At 48.0% G+C, this 10,688-nt stretch overlaps 1 protein-coding gene across 1 annotated transcript; it reads right to left on the reverse strand.

Moving 5' to 3' along the window:
* Window positions 1–119: 119 nt before the first annotated feature.
* LOC120710087 (probable receptor-like protein kinase At2g42960) lies at window positions 120–3,812 on the reverse strand. Its single transcript, XM_039995740.1, has 8 exons — window positions 3,519–3,812; window positions 2,415–3,155; window positions 2,238–2,342; window positions 1,547–1,666; window positions 1,275–1,445; window positions 1,043–1,172; window positions 753–962; window positions 120–634 (listed from the first exon to the last, which is right to left on the reverse strand). The coding sequence occupies exons 2-8, from the start codon at window positions 3,047–3,049 to the stop codon at window positions 548–550; spliced, it is 1,458 nt and encodes a 485-aa protein (XP_039851674.1). The 5' UTR covers window positions 3,050–3,155; window positions 3,519–3,812; the 3' UTR covers window positions 120–547.
* Window positions 3,813–10,688: the final 6,876 nt, after the last annotated feature.

The following is a 10,688-nucleotide window of genomic DNA, read 5'->3' on the forward strand; positions in this document are numbered from 1 at the left end:
AGTCCCACTGACATCAACTATGCCCTATATCTCTTTTCTGAGGAAGGCGTCTCTGCTTGCTCAATGGCCTTCGATCAGGGTAAAAATTTGAGAGGAAATAAGGATTCAGATGCTCATACTGTACAGCAACAAATTTATGTTTTTATAGGGTAAAACTAAGTTTCCATAAAGCCTCTATACAAGGGTAACAGAATCCGGTAACTATAGTCATGCCTTCGAGGTTAATCCCTCTTGGTGACTAAAATGATAAATATAGGTGAAGAAGATGCTTCTATGCTCCCCTAAAGGAAAACTACACATATCCTAGAGTAAAAAGATGAAAGGAAATCTTTTAGGGGAGTATAGAAGCACACCCAGGAAAAGGGGTAAAGGAAAAACGGAAATGAGCAGCTTGCTCCTAATCGATGTAACCACCACCACCTCCAGTATACGCAAACTGTAAATCTGATCCACTCACTCTAACAAAGTACTGACATCGACCAAATCAATGTTGTTATAAGATGATTTCAGGTGTCCTATTCCTCTGTGCTGGTTCAGAATTGGAGATTCAGGCATCAGCGCTGTTTGAAGTCTCCTCTAGTGACTGCTGGGATTCAATATCCATGCTTCCCACCTGGCTGAGCTTTCTTTGATCCTTCATTGATGAGAGGAAAACAAAAAAAATACACTGACGTTAACAGATGCTCCAAGACTGTGCTAATTAAAAAGAAAATAGTACTGAGAAAGAAAGATGTATAGGATAAGATGAGTACTTGATGATATGCATTTTGAATTGCTTCAAGCATTTGGACAACATGACTCATCTTTGGCCTCTTGTCAGCATCAGGATCAACACACTTGAAGCCAACCAATATTGCTCGCTTAAGGGCACGTTTTGGTGGCTTATCCTCAAGGTTTGGATCCACTACCTCCTCTGCCCTCTTATTGGTAACCATCATTTTAAGCCACTCTATGAGATTCACCTGAAACAAACAATAAATAAGTGTAAGGATTAACTGGAAACACAATCAGACATTTTGTCTGAAAAAGGAAAACCCCATACCTCATCTGCAGGCTTAGCATAATCAACTGGATCCCTAGCTGTCACACATTCTAACAACACCACTCCAAAACTGTAAATATCGCTCTTTTCGTTTAACATCCCACTATTTGCATATTCGGGTGCTACGTACCTGGTGTCAGATTCAGAACATTAGGAAACTATTTTCCACTTTACAGTTGAACAGAAGAACTAACAATAACATCAAGAAAGGGCATAAGAAATGGAGCTATACCCATATGTTCCCATCACTCTTGTATTGATATGGCTTTTGTCAGAATTCAGAAGTTTGGCCAACCCAAAATCAGAAACCTTGCTATTGAATTCATTGTCGATTAAGATATTACTTGACTTGATATCTCGGTGTACAACTTTGGGGTCTATGGCCTCATGAAGGTAAGCGAGACTGAAAATCATGAACAATAACATTAGCATGTAACTATCACAGTCCGTGTTAAGCAATATTTCAGGAAATAATTGTGAATCATGTCAAAACTCTAAACTTACGCTTTTGCAGTGCCAAGGAGAATCTTCATGCGGTTTTCCCAACTAAGGACACCACGTTGATTCACGCCATGAAGCCATTGTTCTAGGTTGCCATTGTTAACATACTCATAGACAAGCATCCTGCAGGTAAATATTCAGAACAAGCCTCTTCAAAAAGAGCAAGCCCGTATGCAATGAAAAGCTTCTGCAAAAGAACTATGGATACTATAGTTTAAGAAAAAAACAGATAAACATAAACAAGGAAAACGGAAAGGTCAAAGTAGTATTAGGTACACCAGGGAATTTTTTTTATTGTATTGGCTATTTTATTTTCCGCTGTCAAATCTTTAGAACTAGGAATGTAAATGGTACGGATATTTCCCGATCGTATTTGAATTCGATCCGGTTTGAAAGGGTTTTTATCCATCCGTATTCGATTCCAGGTATTCAATATCCATAACCGATCCGTATCCGGAATACTGTTACATTTTTATGATTTCGATATCCATTACAATCTTATCCGGCAAAAACTAATACTATCCGTATCCGACTCCATATTCAAACAAAAATATAAAAACAAATACGATATCAGTAATATCCATTCGATCCGTTTACATCCCTATTCAGAACATAATGTCTAGTGCAGATATCGTGATGAACAACTGTAAATGACTGAGCAGAAAGGAGGATGCAAAAAGGACAAAATGCTAACCTGTGTATCCCTTCCACACAGTATCCAAGAAGCCGCACCAGATTCTTATGCCGAACATGACCGATGGCTTCAACTTCAACTCTAAATTCCTTCTCTGCTTGACCCCTGCAAACCCAGATACCAAATCTTAGCTCTAAGTTAATACAAGGAAAATTCAGCAAGACAGCATACACTTACACATTATTAAGGATCTTCTTCACAGCAATATCAGTACCGTTCACCAGCCGGCCCTTGTAGACAACCCCATACCCACCTTCTCCAAGGACATTACTCTTTGCAAACCGATTCGTCGCGCACTCCAGGTCCCTCAAGGTAAACCAGTGGCCCCAGCCCAAGTGTGATAACTCAGGCAAGCCAACCAATGGCGATGCTGAATATGCATATGGTGAACTGCCTTTCCTAGCGGGTCCAGAGCTGTTGTAACTGTAATCTTCAGAGTACGAACTCCCAGCCTTCTCTATGTTGTAGACGGAGCTGCACTGGCTGAAAGTATCAACATCGACAGATCTACTCTCTCCCAACTGCCCTGCACCCTTCATCTGCGTATATTTATCATGCACCGGCATGAAGGGCGCTTCATTTAGTGTCTGCGCATCAACTCTGTCAACATTGATTTCCTTTGACACGATAGGGATCTCAGCCAGCGAAGTGTTGTCAAACCCTTTCATTGTCTTCTTTTTCTTTCGGAGCGAAAGGCACATCGCGATGGCCAACAGAATTGCCATGAATATCCCAACACCAATGGCAATCAATTCCCATACTCTCAACTGAAACACGGTGGTGGTTCCTGAGAGTGCCGCGCTGATAGACATGTTCTTCGGCCTGTCTGATGAGCAGACTGTGCGATATGCTCCCCCGAATTCTGAATCTTGTTCTGATTTGACGAAGGAATTTACAAACTTATCCCAACCGCTTTATCTGCTCAAGAAAGGAAAAAGGGTACATTAGCCAACTCAGGAGCACCTAAAGTTAGCACATGAGCAAAACTACAAAAGAAAAGGGCAATTTTGTCTCTAGAAGAAAGCTACGCATCAATCGAGAGCACAGTTGTTCCACTTTCATGTGTGGGGGAAGCACGCAAACAAGGAAACTAATCAAACAGCAAGACAACATGCCAGCATACAGGGATTTCGGGGGGGGGGAAAACCAGGACAATGTGCGGGAACTTGGAGCCCTGCCGACATCAGTACACCCCATAATTCTGAGGGCACAGGACAAGTCAACACCTAAACGAGAGAGAGATGGACGACGACAAGGAAAACGAACGGGCGAAGAACTTACTTGGCAGCACCTCCCCATTGAACGAGAATTCCACGACGAGCTCTCGCCGCGTCCCCCCTCAGTCGGGACCGGAGAAGCCGGGCGCTACTGTTCTTGCTTGTGCGCGGTGACGCCGGAATGCGGAGCCTGGAGAAGGGCGGGCGGCCTTTGCTCCTTCGCGAAAGAGGAAGGGAAGCCGCAAAGCCCAGCACAGCTCGCACCTGCACACATGAAGAGAGAGAGGGCTAGAGAGAGAGAGAGGGAGGGAGAGTAAAGGGTACGCAAAGGGAGGAGCCGAGGAGGAGGGGAAGGGGAAGGGGAAGGGGTAGAAGGGGTTGCAATGCTTGGAATTAAAGGTGGGGTGGGCGACGAAAAAGGAGACCATTAAGAGGAGGGTGGAGTTAATTAGGTCTTGTTTAGATGTGTAAATTTTTAAGTGTAAAATATTATAGCACTTTTGCTTGTATTTTATAATTATTATTTCGTCATGGGTTAATTAGGCTTAAAAAATTCATCTCGCAAATTATAGACAAACTGTGTAATTAGTTATTTTATTTAGCTACATTTAATATTTTATGCATGCGTTGAAACATTCGATGTGATGGAAAATCTTGTAAAATTTTAACATTTTGAAGACAACTGAACAGGGCCTAAGAAAATAAGAAGGGGAAAGGAAGGGATTGGTTTAATGGTGGGGATGGTTGAGGATGGGCTGCTAGCTGCATGCGGCGGGTGAGCCGGGGAAGTCAAACTCAAACGTTCAGGGGGGCTTTGCGCTGCTTCGCTGGCGGCCGGCGGCTGCTGCCCCATGGAAAAGAAATGCAACCCGCCAGGCCGGCGGGTATGATATAGGACTCAGGGTTTCAAAAACCGGACGGGAATTGTCGGTTTTCGGATTTTTTTTCGTTTCCGGTCCGGGACGGGACGGTAAACCGGGTCCGGTTTTTTATATTTTATGTTTCTAAATCCAAAAATACAAAAGTCATTTTTGTGTGCTACTGTTCCGGTTTTGAACAGTAGCACCGAGTTGAAATTTCTTGATGAATTTCCTATGGAAATTTCTAAGAAAAAACACTCTGCACTATCTATTTATTGAAAAGGTTTCCTGTCGTCATCTCTTCTCTGGCGGAATGCTTGGCCACCGATGTCGAGCAACATGGTTTAGACGGATCTTTTGTCGTTGTTGATGTGTCCGATGTTCCGCTTTCTCTGGGTTGATGCTTTGCCACTATTGTTGTATTTTGGTCGTTGGGAAGCCTACAGACAACTATGATCACGATGCCTCCTTTTTGCGGGGTTAGATATTTTGGTCGTTTCAGTTAGTGACTTTTCTTTTCTCTCTTGTTGCTTAGCTCACTCTCAATCATTTACCATTTAGGGACTGTTTGGCAGGGCTCCGGTTTCTCCAAAAACAACTTCGAATTTGGCTTTTTTGGTGGAGCGACTTCGCCGATGGAGTTGAAGTTATTTTGAAAAATGTTTGGCAAAACGGCTTTACCTGTCTAAAATATATAAAAAAAGTTAAATGTCCAAAATACCACTCTTACCCTCCTTTCATTTTTCTCTTTTTTCTTCCTATTTCCTCAATTTTTTTCTCCTCTTCCCTTCTCTTTCCTCCTTATCCCTTCTTTCCTCCTTATCCCTTCTTTCCCTCCCTTCGTCCACCTACGCCCCCGCCTCTGTCGTGTCTGCCTCGGCCCCCAGCATCGCCGGCCGTGCCTCGTTCCCTCCGTTCCCCGCCGCTCCACCCTCCTCCTCTTGCTCCTGTCGCGGAGCCATCGTCTTCTGCCTAGGCTCGCCCCTATGGCCTGCCGCCGCCGGCCTCCGTTCGCGCCATTCTCGGGGCAAAGGTGGCAGGCGACCTGGAGGAGCTCCACGGAGCCGGGCGGAGTCACGTTTCGTGGCTCCACCTCCCCAGTGGAAGTCGGAAGGGGCTCCAGGTGCAGCTCCCTGCCTGGAGCTGCTCCAAAATGGACCGTTCGACAGGGCTCCAGCCGGAGCCGGTTTTGGAGCCGGAGCCGGAGCCCTGCCAAAGAAAGCCTTACTTGGTGGTTTTGTAACTCTACGTTACGAGAGTTCTCTCGTAATTGTGTCACTGTGATTCTTGTTCTCAAATGAAATACGTGCTTAGGCACGTTCGAATGGAAAACTGTATAGGGTTTATATCTCACATCATTCAACTCAAGTGGCGTCGACAAAATATCAACTCACCTGGACCGTCTAGTCTCATCAGATTCTGTCGATCATCTGGGGAAAAAATTAGATAAAGCCCTGTGCTACATGTGCCTTTAGAATAATTGTTTGTTAAGAGAAAGGCACATAAGTATATAACTCGGTTAAATGGTCATCCAATTGAACGAGCAAGGTTCGGCGCGAGTTGAACAAAACCATTTTCTTCGTGTACCCTAATGAACCCAAAAAAGCTTCGAATCATTGAGGAACAGATCGAACATGCCCGTGACGTGTACTGAAACCAAGAACTTCGACACAGCTGCCTCAGTTTAAAATATGTAAAAACAAATCAGTCCGCTGGCCATATATTTCTCAAAAGGCAAATTAATTAGGTCGTGTCGTGCGCGCTTTATTTGGACGCATGCGTTGCGTACCGATCGTCGCGAGCCGCGTTTCCGTTAGCCCCGGACCACGTCTGGTGGAGTAGGGCACTGTGGTCTCATGATAGCGACGATCAAGAGCCTTGAAATTGAATTGGCTCCCTCCCGGCAGCCCGGCTGCTGTCGCATCGCACAGTGTTTACGCGCGGCGCCACCCCCGGCCCGGGCCTTTGTCCGATCGCCTCCGCGCGGAGAGACACGGCCGGGCCGGGTGGGTCGTCGACTCGTCGTCGTCGTCGTTCATCAGGGCGCCGCGCATCTATCGCTGCCATTGCCAGCTGCTGCGCGTGCTCCTGCGGCACGTAGTCCTTTTCTGATGTTATCTCCATCTGTGTCGGCTCGATCTCTCCCTCCGGTGCACGCATACGGCCGGAGCTTGAAGGGAAGCTCCTGAATCCTGATCGGTAGGGTGTCTCCTTCGCGGCAAAATCGGCAGGGTATTATTAGGTTGACGACATACTCAGGCCCCGATCAAAATCTGTACAGTAGTGCACTACCTGCCCCGGCCTGCCTAACTAGGTTTATTATTGTAGCTAGACACCCCAAGCAGGCGTGCTTGATTAGCAGTTAGTTAGTTGCTGGTGTCGCCCCACCAGGCCATCATCACGACCCTGTCTTTGCTATCTGATTAATCATGGTCGCCATACCGTAGGTACTGCCCCGGCCTACCTAACTAGGTTTATTATTGTAGCTAGACACCCCAAGCAGGCGTGCTTGATTAGCAGTTAGTTAGTTGCTGGTGTCAGTGGCGGAAGCAGCAGTGGGTCTAGGGGGCTCCAGCCCCCCTAGACCCAAAAACACCATGGAGCCCCCCCTTAGCCCGTCTTTATTTTGAAGAAGAAAAGATGAGGAAGAAGGAGAGGAAGAAGAGAGGAAAGAAGAAATCAGCCCCCCTTTAAGAATTTCTGGATTCGCCACTGGCTGGTGTCGCCCCACCAGGCCATCATCACGACCCTGTCTTTGCTATCTGATTAATCATGGTCGCCATACCGTAGGTACTAAGCGCGAGGAGAGGAGCGTAACTGCGTAAAGGCAGAACGCGCACAGCAGCAGCGCGGTGGCTCATGGACAGGGGAGAGATCATGGCGGATCGGAACTGCCTTTTCCTAGCACGGCTAATCATCATCATCATCATCATCATCCCGTGGGAGCTAGCTGACTGGTTTATTATTGGCAGAACCACCCTCGCTTAAGATATTATTAGGCTTAGGCTAATCATCATTTTGTTCGGACGACAGCTAGCTGACGGCCCCCGTGCTGGATTGCCGGCCCGGCCGGTCTGTACGCGTCGTCGTCCTTGTTGGAGTATTTGTTTTTTTATGCTCGCTCGCTCGCTCGATCTTCCTTCCATCGTCTCCGTTGTGGAAAATGTGCGCGGATTGCGGGGGGTTTTTTTTTTTGGTCACCTGCACGGGACGACCGACACAATGCGTGTATGCGACGGCACACGCAAGTATTCCAAGGATTTTTATTTCGGTGAGCTCTGAGAAGAACACGCTGCACACCTCGCTGGCGTGGACGTCGTGCCTCGCGCACCTAGAAACTGGGATTCGTGCCTCGATGGCAGGGATGCGCCAGGCAGCGTACGTACGGTGGGGATGCACGAACGCCGCGCCCGACTGACGGTGTCGGTCACTGCTGGCTAACTGCTCGCGGTTGACGTCAACATAGTCTCCGTCTCCGTGGTTTTTATATGTATGGTGGTCTAACAACAAGGCAACCACGTCGTCCCAATCCCAGTGCAAGCCAGCCGCCCTTCGTTTCCGGCAAAGAAAGGCCAGCTTGTTTGTTCAGAGAGGTTAACCGACACCGACGTCGCAACGGCTACTAATTAGTAGTAAGCATCAGCTCATCAATTGTCCTCTGAAAGAAAAAACTGAATTATCGGTCGAGGAGACTTCTTCGCAAAACGATCAGCACTGGATTGTGTACTCTGAGTAATACTAGCAGCAATGTGTTTGGGGAAGGAGATGGGTAATCCCCCGTGTGCGCTTGGCCGGGTGCGCGGTTTGATTTGATTGGCTTGATCGGTATGAGGTTAGTTCGGACTTCGGAGTAGGTGAGGGGCAGATGATCAGATCTCGGCATGTGCCGGGGGAATTTTGCAGCCCCCCCCCCCGGATGTCGCTGCGTCGTCATCAGATCCATCTTATCACATACTACATTTTTATAGTTGGTTATTAAGGGCAGAAGATTTCTTTATGCCCCACTTGACGATGATCTGCAGCTTCAGTGGTGGAGCTTATTAGCTCTACTAGTAGCTACTGTTTATACTTTATACTGAGCACATACAGATTGACCTTGACCAGCAGCAGCTAATTCTAGGAGCACGAGTTTTCTTTCTTTCTTTCTTTTTTTCTGTCTGAGATGTTCTTCCTTTTCTTGGTGTTTTAGAGAGGGAGCAACAAGGAAGCCCACCCGCAAATGTCAGCCCGCTAGTAGCGCGACAGAAAGCCCATCATAGCCCACGACGCACTCCCAGCCCATCATCACGGTGCAAACGGCGATGGACGAAATTTCACGAACACCCACGGCGCACCCTCCTGGCCGCACTCGCGGTCCGGCTGCTCGCGCTGAGCCGCCCAGGCCAGCCCAAGGCTTCCACGCGCGTCGCTCTCATGGCTGCCGGCCGGCGCCGGGCACTCTCCTTTTCGTCCGCGACTCGGTGGCGGATCGCCCCGCCTCGTGCAGCTCGCCGGCCGGGCGGCGCATAGCTGGTATCGCCTCAAAGCACAAGGGATTGGCGCGCCTCCCGTCGCGTCCGTGGCTACAGACTAGAGTGCTACAGGCCCGCCCGCGCCCGGGCTTTCTCCGATCGATCGGCGTGGATGTCGGCCATGCCGAGGGGACCATGCGCGTCGCTGAGGCCGTCGCCCGGCGGCCTGGTCCGGCGGTGCTGGCGCCCGGGCGGCGCGGCCGTGTGCTGCGCGCCGGCGCACCTCTGCGCTGAGGCGGCGCGGTGGGTCTCCGCCGCGGCCGCCGCGTGAGTGAGCGCTTGCCAGCTGCCATACTCGGATCTGTGCTCTCGTTGTTTATGTTGCCTGCACATACAGCCCGTGCGGTTCATGAGGAGCCTGACAATTTACCGTCTTATTACGCAAAACTAAACTGATCGAATTTCAAACCACGCATGTATAAGAGCCCTCATTGCATTGGTTCTGTGATTCTACATTATTCTAGCTAGTCATCAAAGCTTACTTCAGATAGATGACCTCGATGGCCACAGGGCTGCGCTATACTTTCAGCTTAGCTATTCTAGTTCTACTCAAATGTGTTACTTTTGTTCCTGCAGAACATTGATGTTTGGTACAGGAACAACCATACGCAGATCTCTCCTTGTGCCTCTGTTTGCTCTACAAGCACCTTCCAGTACCGTCTCGTGGATCAAGTAAGGTGCCACTATTTGGCCAAGGACAGAAACACTTTCTTTCTTTCAACCACTTTTGGAAAAGGAAGATGTATCATATTGTTGCATATTGAGGAATTTCTGACGCCGCCATTTGCTATTTAGGGGTGATTACGGCCAGTGGATTGCCTTTGTTGGCATTCTCCTGCGTTTGTTTTGCTACGTTCCAGGTAGAGCTGAAGAGAACTCTATAAGCTATCTTTCACAAATACCGCCGCTTGCTTTCTTCAGATTTTCTGCATTATTCAGAATCAACTAGTCTGAATTAAGTTTTTGTGACCCGCAAAAAAAAAGAATTAAGTTTTTGTGAGACTGATAAATGAAGAATCGTAAGTGTTTGTGCCTGCATCTGACAGGTGAACTGGAGCTTCCTTTGTCAACAATTCTGCTTGTTATGACCGCTCCTTACCAATTTATGGACTTGAGGTATGGGATCAAGCTGCCTGTTAGTTTTTTTTAACAAAGGTTCACCCTGCTTTTATTGAAAGCATATAGAGTTTTGGTACAGCCAGAAAGATTAAACGGTACTGGGGAAACCAGTTTACACTACTACTACAACAACAACATAGCTTTTTTTCCCAAGCAAGTTGGGGTAGGCTAGAGATGAAACCCGAAAGAAATAAGTTCAAGGTTCAGGCACATTGATAGCTAGTCTCCAAGCGCTCCTATCCAAAGCTATCTCTTTAGAGATATTCCAATCCTTAAAGTCTCTCTTAACCAACTCATCCCACGTCAGTTTAGGTCTACCTCTACCCCTCTTTATATTATCGACCCGCTCAAGAACCCTATTACGCACCGGCGCCTCAGGAGTCCTTCGTTGGACATGTCCAAACTATCTCAGCCGATGCTGAGTAAGTTTCTCCTCAATTGGTGCCACCCCGACCCTATCCCGAATAACTTCGTTCCGGACTCTATTCCTCCTTGTGTGCCCGCAAAACCACCGCAACATCCGCATCTCTGCTACACTCAGTACACTGAAAGTCCAAAAAGCTAGATAACAAAGAAGACAGCAGCTAAATAAAGTCCCCCCTCAGCCTGCCTGTCCATCAGTGCCGCCTGGAAGCGCTCCACCCTAGACCTGGGCAAACGTCGGGTCGGGTCGAAATCGGGTCGGGTCAAGGTCGGGTCACGGGTCACATAGGACGGCCCGCGCCCGACCCGTACCTATCACCG

The sequence above is a fragment of the Panicum virgatum genome, chromosome 5K (assembly GCF_016808335.1).
Source record: "Panicum virgatum strain AP13 chromosome 5K, P.virgatum_v5, whole genome shotgun sequence".
NCBI lineage: Eukaryota > Viridiplantae > Streptophyta > Magnoliopsida > Poales > Poaceae > Panicum > Panicum virgatum.

Coding starts and splice junctions, on each gene's coding strand:
- LOC120710087 (XM_039995740.1), bottom strand. CDS start 3,049: ATGTCTATCAGCGCGGCACTCTCAGGAACCACCACCGTGTTTCAGTTG. Junction 1,667..2,237: donor TGTGTGGAAGGGATACACAG/GTTAGCATTTTG, acceptor ATTTACCTGCAG/GATGCTTGTCTATGAGTATG. Junction 1,173..1,274: donor AGAGTGATGGGAACATATGG/GTATAGCTCCAT, acceptor ATCTGACACCAG/GTACGTAGCACCCGAATATG.